At 37.6% G+C, this 18,021-nt stretch overlaps 3 protein-coding genes across 3 annotated transcripts; all 3 read left to right on the top strand.

Moving 5' to 3' along the window:
* Window positions 1-3,182: 3,182 nt before the first annotated feature.
* On the top strand, window positions 3,183-5,047 carry LOC141590318 (uncharacterized). Its single transcript, XM_074410916.1, has 3 exons — window positions 3,183-3,755; window positions 3,851-4,048; window positions 4,271-5,047. Exons 1-3 carry the CDS (start codon window positions 3,183-3,185, stop codon window positions 5,045-5,047), a joined length of 1,548 nt encoding a protein of 515 aa, XP_074267017.1.
* A 6,777-nt stretch (window positions 5,048-11,824) lies between these two features.
* Window positions 11,825-12,556, top strand: LOC141590317 (secreted RxLR effector protein 161-like). Its single transcript, XM_074410915.1, has one exon. The coding sequence runs from the start codon at window positions 11,825-11,827 to the stop codon at window positions 12,554-12,556; it is 732 nt and encodes a 243-aa protein (XP_074267016.1).
* A 613-nt stretch (window positions 12,557-13,169) lies between these two features.
* On the top strand, window positions 13,170-14,146 carry LOC141591166 (transcription repressor OFP15-like). Its single transcript, XM_074411563.1, has one exon. The coding sequence runs from the start codon at window positions 13,286-13,288 to the stop codon at window positions 14,006-14,008; it is 723 nt and encodes a 240-aa protein (XP_074267664.1). The 5' UTR covers window positions 13,170-13,285; the 3' UTR covers window positions 14,009-14,146.
* The last annotated feature ends 3,875 nt before the right edge of the window (window positions 14,147-18,021 follow it).

Raw genomic sequence — 18,021 nt, 5'->3', positions numbered from 1 at the left:
TTCACCAAATCGAGGTCCAACTCCAATTCCGTCTAAGAACACATGCCATTTTCTGGCCTAAGACTCTTCTATGATGAGTTTAGAGCCTTTTTGTCTAAGATCTTATGTCTTGAAGAGGACTAAATCAGATGCAACAAGAGCAATCAGCCGGATGGTCCCCAATGGACACGGTTTGAGAGAAAGGTACAACCGTCGCTTTCAAGCTTTCTTCTTTTGTCTAGGCAAGCTCCAAGGGACCTTTTGCTGCAAGTTTGGGTCTTATACTCCTTATGGACGAGCCCCACCAGCTGCCCAATAAGTCCTTATAAGATAAATAAGTAAAGCATGCCAAAGGAAGCTTGTACAATTACCAACAATCTTCTTTATGTCATTTCTCTTGTAACTTTTTATTTTCAGCTTTGTAAGGCCATATGAGCTATTTAATTTGCAGTATTAGGAGATTCTTTTGAGCCCTTAGATGCTACATTAGATGTAGGGCTAGGATTGCAACAAAGACGCTATTTAAGGAGCTCTCATCTCATGTAAAAAATCAGATTTGAGTGAATTAAAGAATGAGTTTGAAACTGAAGTTTTCAACCAATTTTCTTCTTTCTTAGTGCGGAAAACCCTTCATTACTTAGTGTTTGAGGCGGAATTAGCTCTTGCTTCGTGATCTTGAGTTTAATTCCGAGGCTTAAACCTGCTTCGTGATTTAGTTTAAGTCATATCCCGGTTACTTGTTCTTGTTTCGTGTCAAAACAGTCCCAAGGTTTCTATTTTCGTTACTTTAAGCCCTTGTGGAAATTTTTAATTGAATGTTTACTTAATAAGCATTTAAATTACAATCCTACTTTCACTGTTTTCAGTCACATTACTCGGCTCATTTGAGATGTTTTTCACGTCCCAAGCATACTGTTTAGTGTCTTTAATTATGCAAGTTTAAGTCTTTTATCTTCTTAATCCTTAAATTAATTAGTTAGCATTTGTTTGTGTTCAAATCAGTCCATTTGTTGAGTCTAATTCCGTCCAATTTAAATTCTGGTTTAAAGCCTTCTTTGTCCAAAAATCGAGTCCTAGATGTTTTACTCCAGGAGCAAGGAAAGGGTGGTCCTAATAAAGCTTCTAGTGTAAGAGCAAGGAACAATGTAAGGGAAGAAGGTGTGGATGCTGGGTTGAATGAGGGACTTAATGCTGATGGGGATAGTAGGGAGATAGGTGGGCAGGATGTAGGGATAAACCATAGAGGAGCTTCTGGGGGGTGGCTGGGTGAAAATGACAACAATGATCAAGAGTACTTCCACAGTGCTGAGGAAGAATTTGATGGACCAGATGAGGGAATCCAGGGGGCCCAAGGATACCTGATTCAGATGTAGATTGACCCTTATGTAGTGTTTACTGGCAATGGGTCTTCAAGAGGGGTTCTAGATAGGGATGTCAGAGTCCAAGAAGCTATTTTGAATAGGGTTGAAGGAGATAGAGAATGGGCAAGGATGGAAGATGACTATCGTGGGTATAACCAAACATTTGACCCTCCACCAGAGGGTATTCCTATTGTTTATCATTATGGGGATGGTGTGGTGCATATGGTTAATCAAGGGGGAAATGGGGATGCAGAAGTTGGGGATGCTGCTGAAGTAGGGGTTGAGCAGGTTGATGAAGATGGGAGAAATGCTGAAGTGGATGTGGGACTGGTGGCTGAAGCTGAGATGAATGAGGCGTCTAATGTTATAGTCATCAGCTCAGATTCCGAGGAAGGGAATCCTGATAACTCTGATATCACGAGCTCTTTATCAACAGACTGGGACTTTAATCCTAATGGTTGGGGCTCAAACTCTGATGACAGTTATGATGTTAGGGAATACTCGGCCATCAATTTGATTTCAACGTTTGTGGATTCTGAGGAGGTCAACACTGAGCTATGTTTAAACGTGGGTGGTATTAACCTAGCTAGCAATCAGTTAGTTAACAACTCTGTCTTGATGCCACATACCTCTCTGACAACTCTTCCAGTGGCTATCATTCGTAAGGGTCAGGAGATTCAGGAGGCTTTCTTTACTGTGCAACGATTAGAAGATGAGGCTCTGTTGGGGAGGGAACCTGGGAAGGCAGTGTTAGGGGATGCTCCTGGTCTAACCAAGGAAGATGCTAAGAAGAAGGGTAAGGGACCTGAGTTATTTCACGTCCTTCAATATGGAATATCAGCCAAGTTAATTGCTATTATGGATGAAAATAGGAAGATTGCAAGTACTTCTGATAACTTTATGGGTCTTGCGGACTGCTATCACCTCTCAAACTTTATTGAAGAATATGGGGATGTCATATCTGCTACACGTAAAAGGAAATGTTGCTCTGAGATTGATGAAGGGTTGGTTCCAGTGGAAGCTGTGGCATCTATCTTTAAGGCGAAGACTTATCTGAAACAGTTGGCTAAAAGGAGGTGTATGGGGGATGGTATCACTGAAGGAGAAGGGGGGAGTGTTCCTACTGGATTCGTCGTGCATGTGGAGGATATTGAAATTGAGGAGTCCACTGATTCCTCGGCTTTTAACAAGGAGGAAGGCTTTGCGGAGGTTGGGCCAGTTCAACCTCCTAGTGACCCATGATTGGCCATACCTGGAATTGTAGGGGTCTTAATAATACGCTCGCCCCTACGATTCCAAAACTGAGAGCGTTATTTAGTAATAAGATGTACGAGTTTTGCTTTCTTATTGAGAAAAAGTGTAGCGGTAGTAGTGTATTCCCGTTATTTAGATCTTTTGGTTTTATGAATTATGTAGGCGTAGACGCCATGGGATGTTCGGGTGGTTTATGGGTAGGATGGCGAAATGAGGCTAAGATAAGCCATGTTTTCTCATGTAATAACTTCATCATTCTACTAGTGGAAAAATATTTTGATCGGTTGTGGTATCTTGTTCTCTTCTATAGTGACCCATGTACTCAAAGGCGAAACTCAGTTCTGGAGGATTTAGAGTGTTGCATTAACTCTTTATCGCATCCTTACTTAATCGTGGGTGATTTTAATCAAGTGGAATTTGGGGATGACAAGTTAAGCAAGAATACAACGGCTATTGAGGGTGCACATGACTTTAATATGTAGAGAGTGGGTCATATGTTTCACGATACTTTTGTTGAGCTTTTTTTCTACGAGTTCTACTGCTACTAGTGAGGAAGAACTAAGGGTTACTGAGTAACTTTTACAAGATATGACAAAGAAAGTTGCGAATGATGATGCGGATGGGTTAGGTCGTCCTTTTACTGCTAAAGAAGTACGAAGGGCAGTCTTTCAGATGGGAGCATTTAAATCTCCGAGCCCGGATGGAGTTCCGGGTATCTTCTACCAGAAATGTTGGTACTTTATCAAGAAAGATGTTACCAAAGCTATTCTTTCAGTTCTTAACTCGGGAGTGGTGCTAACAGAACTCAATAGAACGTTTATTACTCTCGTACCAAAGTCAGATAATCCGGAAAAGATGGGAGACTACCGTCCTTTTAGTCTCTGTAATGTGTTTATGCATATTGTGTCAAAGTGTATTTCAAATCGCCTTACCAAAGTGATGCCATATTTAGTGGGTGATTTTCAGAACGCGTTCATTCGAGGAAGGCATATCTCTGATAATATTCTTTTGGCTAATGAAGCTATTCATAAAATCAACTCTCATAAGAAAGGAAAGAATGGTAGATTTGCGTTTAAGGCCGATATGAGCAAGGCGTATGATAGAGTGAAGTGGGGTTTCCTTATGGCTGTGCTGGAAAAATTGGGGTTCCCAGATAAGTTGGTAACATTAATCATGAATTGTGTTACTAGTGTTTCTTATCAGGTCCTTTTCAATGATGCACCCCGGGATCTTTTTCATCCACGATGTGGTCTCAGGCAAGGAGACCCACTTTCACCTTTTCTGTTTGTTTTATGTATAGAGGCCTTGTCATGTACCATGGTGCGATTCAGAATATGGGTGTCGTGAAAGGTATTAGTCTATGCCAGGGGGAGGAGAATCTCTCTCACTTGTTCTTTACGGATGATGCGGTTTTCTTTCTCCAAGATCAGGATGACTCCGCAAGTAAGTTGACGGTAATTATGGATCGTTATTGTCTGGCCTCGGGTCAAGTGATTAATGAGGAGAAATCGGGCATCCTGTTTAGTCCAAATACGAGGTTGGCTAAAGCTCGACGAAACCTTAAAAGTCTTAGAATCAAAGGAAATAAGGGATTGGGAAAATACCTTGGACTACCCACGGACTTACAAGGATAAAAAAGGGAACTGTTTAAAGACCTTATTGATATTGTCATGAAGTGCATTTCTTCATGGAATGGAATTTTTCTGCCTCCAGCTGGAAGGTTAACCTTAATTTCTTCCGTACTATCGAACCTCTCCAATTACTTTCTATCGGTATTTAAAATACCGGTAAGTGTGACAAGGAAGCTTAATGCTCTTCTGTCACAATTTTGGTGGGCGGGATGTAAAGAAGTGAAAACTATACACTGCTGTAGTAAAAAATTCCTTAGTCTTCCAAAGAGCGAAGGTGGGCTTAGAATTTGTAATATTGAGTGCCTGAATCATGCAATGCTGGCAAAACATGCTTGGAAAATGGTAAGTGGGAATGCTTCTTTGTTTTGCCGTGTCTTCCGGAGAAATTTTATTGATATAGACAATTGGTCACTCAATGTGGGGGCAAGAAATGGTAACAACTTATCCTGGGGTGCTAGGAGTATTCTTTATGGTTTGGAATTTGTTCAACAACATATGGCATGGAAACCGGGTCTTAGTTCTAGTATGAATGTCTGGATTACAAGATGGGTCAATGGCGAGTATCCGGAACCCAGGAATGATTTGTTTTCTTTGGTGTTTTTTGGTCTCAGTAATATTGCGATAAGGGCTCTACGAAACTCTGTTGGTACAGCGGAGGAGCTTTCCTGGCATGAAGATTTTGTTAGGCAACTCTTCTCTGAAGAAAGTGCTAATGGCATCCTCGCTTTGCCTATCTGCAGATCGCGGAATATGGATGAAGTGTACTGGACACATACTAATAAGGGCGAGTATAGTGTTAAAAGCGGTTATGGTGTGCTATAGCGAGGATATATGGAACGAAAAGGAACTCTAAAGGATAAGACCCGATTAAATAAGGAGGGTCGGGATTTCTGCAAGAATAGACTGTGGCAATTACCGGGTCTTGCTGTGTGGAAATTTCTAGTGTGGAGAATTCTTACAGACACACTCTCGGTACGCATTAACTTTGCCAAAAGAAATATGGATCTTGATCATAGTTGCAAACTCTATAATCATGATGGAATGGTTATGGAAACAATGGAACATCTATTTCGGGACTGTGAGGTTGCTAGGAGAATATGGATGTGTTTTGGGCTTGGTATTCGGACGGCTGTTTGTCCACCAATTGGGTTAGCAAAATGGAATATCAACTGGCTTCATTATCTTGACAAGATGGTTGATGTTGAATCTCGTTTGGTGCGCTTCCTTGTTACGCTGTGGTGTTTGTGGTGTACGAGAAATAGGGTGACTTTTAAGGGGGAGTCTTTTCATTCCATAATGTTTTTCAACATGTGGACGTAAGTGGTTAGGACTGCTGATCAGGCAATTGAAAAGGCAAGGAAGGCACATGATCTGACTGTTATGAACGAACAGGATTTGGTCGAGGATGGACTTGGGTGGATTCGAGATAGTAATCCTATTCATATGATTGGTGTGCCAAACTCATGTGAGCGTATTCAAGTTATGGTTGATGCAGGATGGAAATCTACGCGTGTAGCGGGTATTGGATTGGTTGCGCTAACAGGAACTGGGAGCAGGCTCTATGAGTTTAGTAAGGCAATTGTTGCTGAGTCTGCGATACAGGCTGAGGCCATTGGTGTAAAGGAGGTTCTTCTTTGGGCAAAGAGTTCTGGATTCTGGCATTTGGAAGTTTCTTCGGACTGTCTTTCGCTTATTTGTCATTTTGCAGGGATCGAACGGGCACATCATCTGGCGACAGGAATCCTTGGCGATATCCTCTCTCTTTGCTCTTACTTTCATTGTTTATCGTTTAGTTTTATTCCTAGGTCGTTTAATGTGTATGCTTATTGCCTTACTTATAGAACAATGACTAGTTAGGATACCTTTCTTTACAGCTGTAAAAAAAAAAAAAGAGTACTAGTGTCTCACATATTTATACTCTTGCAAGGACTCAAATAAACTCCAAAGGATCCTATTCTTTACGAGGTAAAACGGCCGCAGAAGTTCTAACTTATCATTGATTACTTGGTTGGTGTCAAGATGAAGAAAATGGATTGCGGGAGTCGATGTGTTCCGTACATCTTCTATCAATACTATATATTAAATCTAGAAACCAAGGGACTTCAATGTAATTAAAGAGAGTTATACAAATTAATTATACTATATAGTTTTAAATCAATAGCACCGTGTGATGGACCCGATTAAGGGATCTCAATGCAAATATTATATAGTTTGGGTTAAAATTAAATTATATAGAAGCTTGGTAATTTTCCTAAACATTTGTAAGAGACTAAAACATGGTCAATTTCCTTAAAATAAAATAATTAATTAAGATGGTCAATTTCCTTAAAATAAAATAATTAATTAAGATGGTCAATTTCAAGGAGACTAAAAGAAAGAAGATGCTTGGTAATTTTCCTAAATATTTATAGAAGACTAGAAGGTGCTCAATTTCCTTAAAATAAAATAATTAATTAGTATAAACATGCACACTTATGGTATTAATTATTATCATCATAAACTTATATATTAAATTTAAAATCTATGCAATTTTATTAAACTTTATAGTTTATTAGATGTATAGAGATGTCAATTATTTAACATACAAAAATATAATAAGTAGGTTATAAATAATTCAGGTTAGATCCATAATATATAATATAGCATAATTCTTTCAATTTGATTTAATGCATATATGTAATATATTTATATAAATATATAATCCTCTTAAAATTGCATGCCTAAGTAGTAAAAATAATTTCGTCAGTAAATAAAAGAATTGTAGTAACATTGGATATAGTTATATGATAGTAATCACTCATTTGAATAGTAAAAGTAAAAATATTATCAGCGAGATTAGTGAAAGTAACAATAACTACGGCGGAAGTAGTGAAATTATCAATATTAATGCGGCAGTAGTGACAGCAACAATAATTACGGCGGCAGTAGTGAAAGTAACAATGATTACGGGCAAGTAGTGAAATGTTATTACTATTGTTTCATTAATAATAGTAAAATATTAATAGCGGGAGTAGTGAATTTGTCTCAAAATTTATTTCATCGTAATTTTAGGATATGTCATAGAAAAATATATTAATGATAAATTTATGGGTTATGCAACTTTAAGTAATTTTATTTAATGAAAAAAAAAATTAATGTTAAGTAGAGGTAGCCCGGGCGAAGCGGGGCACCAATACTAATTGTTATACTAACATGACTACAACACGCCATGTATGTTTCGCTTGGAAAATAAAAAGTTGTCGATTTCTGATCACAAGATAAAGAAAAGTAATAATCTTATGGTTAATTTTGCCTATCGTAATGGTTATTTTGTATGATTACCGAATTTGTAATATACTCCCTCCAATCCACTATTTTCTTCCCTTTTCTATAAACGGATTATTCAGTGTTTCTTCTCTATTTTTTTTTTTTGGGTTGATTTGTGTGGTCCAAATTCAATAACATGTGGGGTAATGTGTTTTGTATGGTCCAAATTCAATTTCTTATTTCTTGTGCAAAAAGGAAAGGGGAAGTTAATGGTGAATTGGAGGGAGTATCTTGTTGGAGTTGGTTAACAACTCATCTAATAGTTAAAGTCTACAAGTCAAACTTGTATATAATAGATATATTTATACTGTGTATGTACCACTTGATTCATTTTAATAAAACAAAACCACAGTTTATTTACAATGTTGTCTCTCTCTAAATTCTCTCTTTAAAGCTTCCATTTCTTACATCAATGGCGGCATATACATTCCTTCATGGTATCAGAGCAGGAATCTGCTTCTGATCGCCATTGATTCTTCATCATTTCTTTTCGATTGTCAATCAGTTCGTCATATTACTCATCTTTGTTGATTTTCGGCGATTTAACCTAATGTCGTCATTAATTTTTTCCCCAAAAATTCGTTCTTTTACCAAATTCTTACCTATTTTCAACGTTTTCCTTAATTTTTCAGCGATTTACCTAATCCTATTGATTTTCCCCAAATTTCGTCAACTTTACCTAATTTCTTGAAGTTTAATTCGAAACATCAATGGCGCCGGTTGAAATCACACCTGATAATCCGCTTTACCTTCATACTTCTGATTCTCCTAGTATAAAGATCGTTTCTCAACCGTTCGATGGCAAAGGCTTCAGCGGCTAGAGACGATCGATGTTGATCGCTCTCTGTGCTAAGAATAAACTCGGTTTCATCGATGGTAGTACACCTCAACCTGCTTCGACTGACGCTACTGCTGGTCTTTGGAAAAGATGTGACGCGATGGTTCTTTCGTGGATTTTGTCTGCTTTATCTGATGAGGTATCTTCTTATGTTCTTTATAGTACTTTTGCTAAAGATGCTTGGTCACAATTAGAAGAACGCTTTTGTTAGACAAATGGAGCTCACTTGTTTAGCATTCATCAGCAATTAAATGATATTTCTCAAGGAAACGACAGTATTAGTGCATATTTCACTAAACTTAAGTTGTTGTGGGATGAACTTGATGCTATGGGAATAAGTCCTCGATGTTCTTGCACCTGCACTTGTGGTAATTCCGCTAAATTAGTCAAATTTTAGCAAGATCAGCGAGTTGTCAAGTTTCTGATGGGATTAAAGGATAGTTATATTGTCATTAGAGGTACTCTTCTCATGTTACAGCCTCTTCCTTCCATTGGTGTTGTCTATAACAGTCTTCTGCAGGAGGAAAAACAAAGGGAGATACGATCCTCTTCACAAATTCAGCTTGATTCTGCTTCTTTCTATGCTCATAATAATTCCAGGCCTTTCCAATACCAAAAACAACACACCAGCTACAATAAAGGCTCTCCTTCTGGCATCAATCCATCATTGGGAAGGTACAATCCTCCTGTGTCTCAGGCTCCAGCAGCAGCAGACAGTTCTAAACCTAAATTCTGCAATTACGGCAAACAAACTGGGCATTTCATCAGTAATTGTCCCAAGCTTGAGAAAAAGAACAAGAAATTCGCTAATCAAGCACAATCATCTGATCCGGGGAGTATTTTAGGTGCTTTTGAGACTGCACATGCCACTGAAGGTGCTGGTTCAAGCCCCATGCTACTATGACTCAGCTGATGGATTTATGGAATAATTCTCTTGCTCATCCAGATTCTCAGCTCATGTCTCATGCTAACTTTGCTGGTAACACCACTTAGTCTAAACAATCTTTTACTTGCAATAATTTTTGGATTCTAGATAGTGGAGCTACTGATCATATGTGTTCAAATAAGAGTTTGTTTTCATCCATTCACACCATTCCTAAGCCCTACTCTATTTCCCTTCCTAATGGTCAAACTGTCTTCATTAACACTGTTGGCACAGTTCCCATTTCTTCTAAAATATCTCTTGATAATGTTCTTTATGTACCTTCTTTTCATTACAATCTTCTATCTGTTGCCAAATTAGCTAAACAGTTACAATCTGTCATTAGTTTCACTCCCGATCTTTGTTGTTTGCAAGGCTCTTCAATGAAGATGCCAGTGATTCTTGGTAGAAATCACAAAGATCTCTACTTGCTTCAATCCAGACCTCAGTATTCTGCTTCTTTTCCTATTTCCAATGTTAATTCTGTTTTGTCTAGCATTCCTGTTCATGTTTGGCATAGTAGATTAGGCCACTTACCATTGTATAAACTCAAACAATTTGAATTCTATAAAATTTCTTCTGTTAATGAACACGTTCTTAGTAGTTGTTCTGTTTGTGCCAAAGCGAGACAACACAGGCTTATTTTTCCTCATAGCAGCATACAATCCAAAACTGCTTTTCAATTAATTCACATTGATGTTTGGGGGCCTTACCATATCCAAACATACAATGGATACAAATATTTTTTAACCATTATTGATGACTTCAGTAGAACTACCTGGACACACCTTATCTGCTCTAAGGGTGATGCTTTTTCTCTTATTAAAAATTTCATTGCCATGGTGTCTACTCAGTTTAATGCCAAAATTCTTACCATTAGATCTGACAATGCCTTGGAATTGGGCTCCAGTCCTTCTAATGCTCAATTTTTTCTTGATCATGGCATTGTTCATCAAACCTCTTGCTTTCACACACCACAACAAAATGGTGTTGTGGAAAGGAAACACAAACACCTCTTGAAGACAGCCAGGGCTCTAATTTTCCAATCCAAATTGCCTAAGAAGTATTGGGGGGGGGGGGGGGGGGGGAGCGTGTCTTAACTGCCACATACATAATAGACAGATTACCTACCAAAATTCTTCAAAATAAATCTCCTTTTGAACTTCTTTTTGGCAAGAAACCTGACATTTCTCACATGAGATAATTTGGTTGTTTGTGTTATGCCACTTCACCTAAACCTGGAAGAGACAAATTTTCTCCTAGAGCTATTCCTTTTCTCTTCCTTGGTTATCCCTTTGCTAAAAAGGCCTACAAGTTGCTCAACCTTGACAATTATTCTGTCTTTATCTCTAGAGATGTTATCTTCCATGAACATGTTTTTCCTTACATAAAAGAAACTGTACATCCTTTTCTTCCTCTGCCTATCCCTGAACCGGATCCCCCATCTTCCTCTTTTGTTTCTTCACCTTCTACTCCAACAACCACTCTTTCTCCTTCTCATCCTGCTCCCTTGAGACAGTCCACTAGAATATCTAAACCACCTTCATATCTTTCTGACTATCATTGTTCTAACCAAGTCTCTTCCTTCTGTTCTCATACCCTCACTTATCTTTGTTCTTTTTCTTCTTCTTTATCACCATCCTTTGCTTGCTGCACTGTGCCTGCACACTCTTGTTTGGATGTTTGTTCACTGCTCCCTATTCAAGACCCCTTGAGTTATGAGCAAGCCATTATTTATCCTGAGTGGCAGCAGGCCATTGCTGCTGAGTTTTCAGCTTTAGAGGCTAATAATACTTGGAGTTTAGTCCCTCTTCCCCCTGGTCAGAAATCAATCAGTTGTAAATGGGTGTTTAAAGTGAAGCACAAGTCTGATGGTACTATTGAGAGGTATAAGGCTCGTTTGGTGGTGAAAGGTTACACTCAACGAGAAGGTATAGACTATCATGAGATCTTTTCTCCTGTAGTCAAAATGACAACCATTAGGAGTCTTGTTGGAGTTGTTGTTAAGAAAGGTTGGTCCATGTTTCAATTGGATGTAAATAATGCTTTCTTACACGGGGATTTAGATGAGGATGTTTATATGAAGCCTCATCCTGGTTTGACTATCTCAGATTCCAAACTTGTTTGCAAATTGCAAAAATCACTCTACGGTTTAAAACAGGCCTCTCGGCAGTGGTATGCAAAGCTTAGCATTGCTTTAAAGTCCAGAGGTTATTCTCAATCTCTCAATGACTATTCTCTCTTCACCAAGATCACCACTAGTTCCAGGGTTTATATTGCTGTGTATATGGATTATATTTTAATAACTGGAGACGATCTTCTTTGAAATTACTTCTCGAAATTATTTCGGATGATAGCTTTAAGATCAAGGACTTAGGCAACCTACATTACTTTTTGGGTTTGGAATTTACTCATCTTTTGTTCTTTGGTCTTCTTTGTCACACAACATAAATTCATTGTTGATCTTTTGAAGGAATTTGATTGCAAAAGCATAAGGTCAGCTGTTAGTCCCTTAGATCCTTCTAATAAGCTAATGGCTGGTCAAGGAGATTCTCTTCCTGATGCTACTTTGTACAGGAAACTGGTAGGAAAGTTAAATTTTTTGTCTCATACCAGGCCTGACATTTGCTTTGCCGTTCAGCAATTAAGTCAGTACATGTCTGATCCCAGATATCCTCATTGGAAGGCTGGTCTTCATGTTCTTAAATACCTATCTACTACTCCCTCTCAAGACATTCTTCTCAATAACACTGCTTCTTTCACTCTTCAAAGTTATTGTGATGCAGATTGGGCTGCCTGCCCTAATACTAGACGGTCTGTTAGTGGGTATGTCATTCTCCTTGGTGGAAGCTTGATATCATGGAAGTCTAAGAAGCAACATACGGTATCCTTGTCTTCTGCTGAGGCAGAATACATGTCTCTTCGCAGACTTACTGCCGAACTTGCTTGGCTTACTCGCCTTTTGGCAGAACTTGATGTACGTGATGTGCTTCCTGTACCTGTTCATTGTGATAGCCAAGTTGCAATTCACATTGCTAGGAACCCTGTATTTCACGAGCGGACTAAGCACATTGACCTTGATTGCCACTTTGTCACGGAACAACTTGTTGGAGGTTTAATCACCTTGTCTTACATTCCTTCACTATCTCAACCTGCTGACCTACTGACAAAGTCCCTTTCTGGTCCTCAACACCATGTTCTTAGTGACAAGTTGGGACTAGTGTCACCACCCTCCAACTTGAGGGGAGATGTTGGAGTTGGTTAACAACTCATCTAATAGTCAAAGTCTACAAGTCAAACTTGTATATAATAGATATATTTATACTGTGTATGTACCACTTGATTCATTTTAATAAAACAAAACCACAGTTTATTTACATTGTTGTCTCTCTCTAAATTCTCTCTTTAAAGCTTCCATTTCTTACATCAATGGCGGCATATACATTCCTTCATATCTATTATTGTATTGTGGTCGCTATGTAAATAGTGTGTGACGTTTTAATTAACAATTAGTCTCATTATAGACGGATATATCCGTCAAAAGTAAAAAATAGGTTTTTGGGCTCCACCATGGAACTTGTTGCTTGTCTTATGCTTAAAGTGGAGAGATATTTAACCGTTTATAACTATAAACGAATATCTCTCGTTTATAATGAAAAGGAAAATTTGTGTTTAATTAATGATATTTTTTTTTGAATTGTAAACGAGAATTAAGAACCCCACCGACCGGCAGATGTTGGTACATTTAATTGTAGAATACTTTTGAATTTGCCCACTCCATTAACGAAGATCTTCCCTCTTTCTGTTTCACTCATTAATGTCACTTAATGAAAACCAAGCAACCCCAACGCCAACACCAACACCAACACCAACACCAACACCAACACACACTCTCACACTTGTTTACCAAATCTAAATCTAACTTGACCACCCCTCCTTTATTACTCTTCACACATTACCCACCTCTTTCAAATATTCACCCCTTCCTCATTAAATGAAAGACATGAAGAGCTTAGACTCTTCATCACACTCCTCACCACAATGGCCTTTTCCTTCTTGTGATGCCAATTTAAACACCCTTTCTTTTACAACTACTAATAATTATTACTCTAAACATGACATGATATCCGCCACTGTTTCATCTTCTACAAGTTTCTCAGCCATGTCGGACGACCCGATTGAGTCTGTCATACGTGGGTTGAGGTCCGAGAGGCTGTTCTTCGAGCCTGAGTCGAGTTGCTCCTTATTAGTGTCAAGCAAACAAGCCGACCGACCGGGTAGTGAAGTAGGAGTAGTGTACAAGGAAAGTGAGGCATTGAGTATGGATTCAAGTAACCCATGTGAAGATTTTAGAAGGTCCATGGAGGAAATGGTTGAGGCACATGGGTTGAAAGATTGGCAAGGGTTGGAAGAGCTTTTAGGGTGTTACTTGAAGATTAATCATAAACTTAATCATGCTTATATTATGGCTGCTTTTATTGATTTATTGCTTAATCTTTCTATTACTTCTTCATCAAAATCATCATCATCATCATCAACAACAACTTGTCTTTCATCTACTAATTTAAATTCATCTCCTTCTTCACCACTTTCCTTACCTTCCTCTTCTTTGACTACTCCTTGTCTTTCTTCATTATTAGATCATGATGATCATGATGATGATGATGATGATGGTAAAGATGATGATGATAGAGTCAACGTTAACTATCTAGTTTAATCTCTAATTAAGTGGATTGTAGGAGATTAATTTGTTACTATTTCATTATTTACCGAGTAGTAAATGCTAACTAGCTAATCTTGCTTTAATGTATGTAGTGTTCCTAGATTGCAGAAACCGTCATAAATTAAGAAGTCTCATATAACCTTGTTTCATTTTCACCTAAATTTAATCCGGTTATAAGAGACGTTTTAAATTAAGACGGTCTTAAATGAGAATTGACGTTTGTAAATTATCTTGAATCTAATTACACGGCCTCTTGGAAGTCAGTGAGAAGTAATTGTGAATGAAAGTGCACATGCAAAGACATGAACTTGAAAACGAAGATTATGACTGATGAAATGTTTAAATTGGAAAAATTTTTGTTAAGAAGTAATGAAATACTATCAAAAATTGGGACCCATCCCTTCTCCATTTCCTCAAAAGAAATGGAGAGGCAAGTACCTATTAATGGCCCGGATCGCATATTGACAATATCTAATGGTTCTAAATTTATGCATAAAAATAAAGGAAAATGAAGGTGAAAGAGGAAATTATTATTTAAGGAGATTGTGAGAGGAAATAGAGAGAAATGAAATGGAGAAGATCCATTTCCCATAAATTGGGACTTGGATCCTCTCCGGTACCCTCAAAGTACTAGAGGGTCCAGTTATTTTGTAGGGTCATGATTGCTTTGGCCTTGAAAATCCAAAGGTCCAAATTATTCCATTAGATTATCATTTTATAAAAAAATAAGAGTTTTTCTATATGGTAACCCTATATTTTTTCAAATTGTACATGATAACCCTACTTTTTAGAGAACACACATGGTAACCCTCAACTCTGTTAATACGCATTGCCGTGACCCTTAACTTTTTCCTGTCAATTTTGTCCGTTAAGTATGTGACGTGGCAAATTGAATTTTCAGATTTTCTACAAGGTAACCTTATATTTTTAAAAATTCTACAAGTTAACCCTATTTTTTCTACATATCACATGTGCATAAAAATATAAGCCCTTAATCAATTTTTTTTTTCACAATTTTGCTCGATTACTCCCAAATTGTTAGATCCACCCTAATTATCCTTTAATTAACCGAGTTCTTAAAGAAAAATTCAATAAGAACTTTGTTCTATATCAAAAAGTTCCCAATAAGATATTCTAAATACCAAGTAAAAGTACTATATTCCAAGCATTATAATAATCAATCCCAAATTTGATTCATAGGGTTAATCTAATTAATAAACTTTTGTTTTCAAAACCTCATCAAATACGACAAAATTGAAAATGTTGTAAACACAATAATTACTTACTTCAATTATTCGACAAATTAACACAATAAATTGACACAATAAAGTTGGGTAAAAATAAAATTAAGGAGTGGCTACTCATTTGTAAACATTAGACTTAATAGTGGAATTCTTTGTTAATTATTGAACCCGGTTTTTGGCAATTTATGGTAATGATACCTTAAAGAGATGATGATATTAAGAGTTGACTTTTTTTGGAGTAATCGAGTGAAAAATGTACTAAGAATGATAAGTTTATGAACTAAGGAAGTATAAGAGTGTTTCCCTTGTAAAAAAAAATAAATAGGGTTATTTTGTAGGATTTAAAAAAATAAAAGGGTTACGTTGTAAAAAATCTCAAAATTCAATTGGCCACGCCACATACTTAACGGACAAAATTGACGGAAAAAAAGTTAAGGGTCACGGCAATGCGTATTAACAGAGTTGAGGGTTACCACGTGTGTTCCCTGAAAAGTAGGGTTACCATGTAGAATTTGAAAAAAATACAAGGTACCCAAAAATAAAAAAGGAGTACACAGACATTTCGAGACATTTTCTCCTCCTAACTTCTCAAGATCATCAATTGTAATCCAACACAAATTGTCACTACCAACCGTCAATACTTCGATACCGTCACCTTGTTCCGAACCGTCACCTTTTTCCAAGAAGCCACTGTTAACCATCACTTATTTTCACCTCTCTCGTCACAAAACAACCACCAAAACAGTAGTTTAGAACATCGGAGCAGCCTTAAATTTCTAGCTTATTTCATCTCCAGCTTTAATTGGGTAAATTATTTTGGGTAAAATTGGGTAATTTGTTTTAGCTTTAATCAGTTTTGGGTAAAAGTGATGATTAAAACTTTTGGGCAAAAAAATGATTTTGGGTAAGAAATTTAAGACCAAAAATGACCTGTATGAGAAGTTGCAAGAGTGTGAAGTGCCTCTGTACCCCGGTTCTAAGTACACTAAAATGTCGGTTGTGGTGAAGTTGTATAATATCAAAGGGGCAAATGGGGTGAGCGACACGTGTTTCACCAGTTTATTAGCCTTGATAAACGACTTGCTTCCAGCTGGTAATGTTCTTCCTGTTAGAACATATGAGGCTAAGAAACTGATTAGAGGAGTGAGTATGAAATATGAGAAAATGCATGTCCAAATGACTGCCTATTGTACCGAAAAGTATATCAAAACTTAATTAACTGTCCGGTTTGTTTTGAGTGGCATTATAAGGATAAGGAAGGGATTCCGGTTAAGGTGTTGTGGTATTTTCCAATAATAACAAGATTCACAAGGATTTATTCGAATGTGGAAGATGCAAGTATGATGACTTGGCATAAAACTGGAAGAATAAATGATGGAAAGCTAAGACACCCGGCAGATTGTATACAATGGAAAGAGATTGACGCTAAGTATCTCAGGTTCGGCAATGAACCTAGAAACTTACGTCTAGCGCTGTCCACTGATGGAATGAACCCACATGGAAATATGAGTAGTCAAAATAGTACTTGGCCAGTAGTGTTGGCTATTTATAACTTACCTCCACATGTGTGCATGAAAAGAAAGTATTTGATGTTGTCGTCGTTAATTTCCGGCCCTAAACAACCTGGAAATAATATAGATGTCTATTTGGAACCTCTTCTAGATGATTTGCGAATTTTGTGGGATTGTGGATAGAAGTATTCGATGGATATAAGAATGAAACTTTCAATTTGAGAGTCATGCTGTTGTGTAAAATATCTGACTATCACACTTATGGCGACCTTTGTGGACATACTGTGCATGGGAAAGATGCTTGCCCATTGTATGGAGAGGATATTGTATCAGAATACTTGAACCATTCTCGCAAGTACGTGTACATGGGAAATCGTAGGGGGTTACGTCGTGATCATCCCTATCGTAAGCTTCAGAAGGCGTTTAATGGGTACGCCGAGCCTCGTCCGAGTCCTAAGATTTTGAATGGGCATGAAGTTTATGAAAAAGTTAAGGAAATTGAGATAATATATGGGAAGAAGGGCTCTAAATTGTCTACCCGTGGGTATAAGAAAAGATCGATATACTTTGATAAACTTCCATATTGGCCTGACCTGGAGGTCAAGCATTGCCTCGATTTCATGCACATTTAGAAACATGTCTGTGATAATATCACCAACACCCTCTTGAATGTTCCCGGCAGAACAAAAGATAACAAAGTAGCTAAGGAAGATATGTAACACCCCAACTATTCGGCCAACATTATTGGAGCGTTACCATCTCGGTTTCCCGAGGTAGATTTTCAAAACTCCAATCAAAGAACATTTTATTAATTTATGGTTTAGTGAATTACATAAACGTAAACAAATGAATAAAAGTACAACTCATGATATCTATACTCCTCTAGCCAACTAGACTCGTCTCGTGATTCATCAAGCTCGTCCCGTCTCCCGCGTACTATCCAAACAACCTGTACTTAACCTGTTGGGGCTGGTGTCCTTTACAGTTAGTGCAAGGACTTATAAATCTCTAAAAGGATCAAAGGGTATACTTTTGTATTATAATCAGTTGGTCCACGTTTATCAATAACGGTTGGCTTGCTAGATAAGTTTGACGTTATTGTCATACAGATGGCGGTGATCAACTGGTCCCTAAAAGTCACACCTATAGGATACGTTTGAGAGATGTGACGGTATGAAAATACAGTCATGTTGATGCCAGAAAATTGACTAAGCAGTTAGTCCGAGTTATTTGACTAGTAATTAGTCAAAAT

Source organism: Silene latifolia, chromosome 7, assembly GCF_048544455.1.
Source record: "Silene latifolia isolate original U9 population chromosome 7, ASM4854445v1, whole genome shotgun sequence".
NCBI lineage: Eukaryota > Viridiplantae > Streptophyta > Magnoliopsida > Caryophyllales > Caryophyllaceae > Silene > Silene latifolia.
Note: the sequence above shows the minus strand (reverse complement) of the source record. Positions and strands in the feature narration are given on the sequence as shown.

What these genes read in the sequence shown, in the direction of transcription:
- LOC141590318 (XM_074410916.1), top strand. Translation starts at nt 3,183, where the DNA reads ATGACAAAGAAAGTTGCGAATGATGATGCGGATGGGTTAGGTCGTCCT. An exon ending in TGGGGTTCCCAGATAAGTTG is followed by an intron (nt 3,756 to 3,850) that starts GTAACATTAATC and finishes ATGTGGTCTCAG; the next exon opens with GCAAGGAGACCCACTTTCAC. An exon ending in ACTCCGCAAGTAAGTTGACG is followed by an intron (nt 4,049 to 4,270) that starts GTAATTATGGAT and finishes ATTGTCATGAAG; the next exon opens with TGCATTTCTTCATGGAATGG.
- LOC141590317 (XM_074410915.1), top strand. Translation starts at nt 11,825, where the DNA reads ATGGCTGGTCAAGGAGATTCTCTTCCTGATGCTACTTTGTACAGGAAA.
- LOC141591166 (XM_074411563.1), top strand. Translation starts at nt 13,286, where the DNA reads ATGAAAGACATGAAGAGCTTAGACTCTTCATCACACTCCTCACCACAA.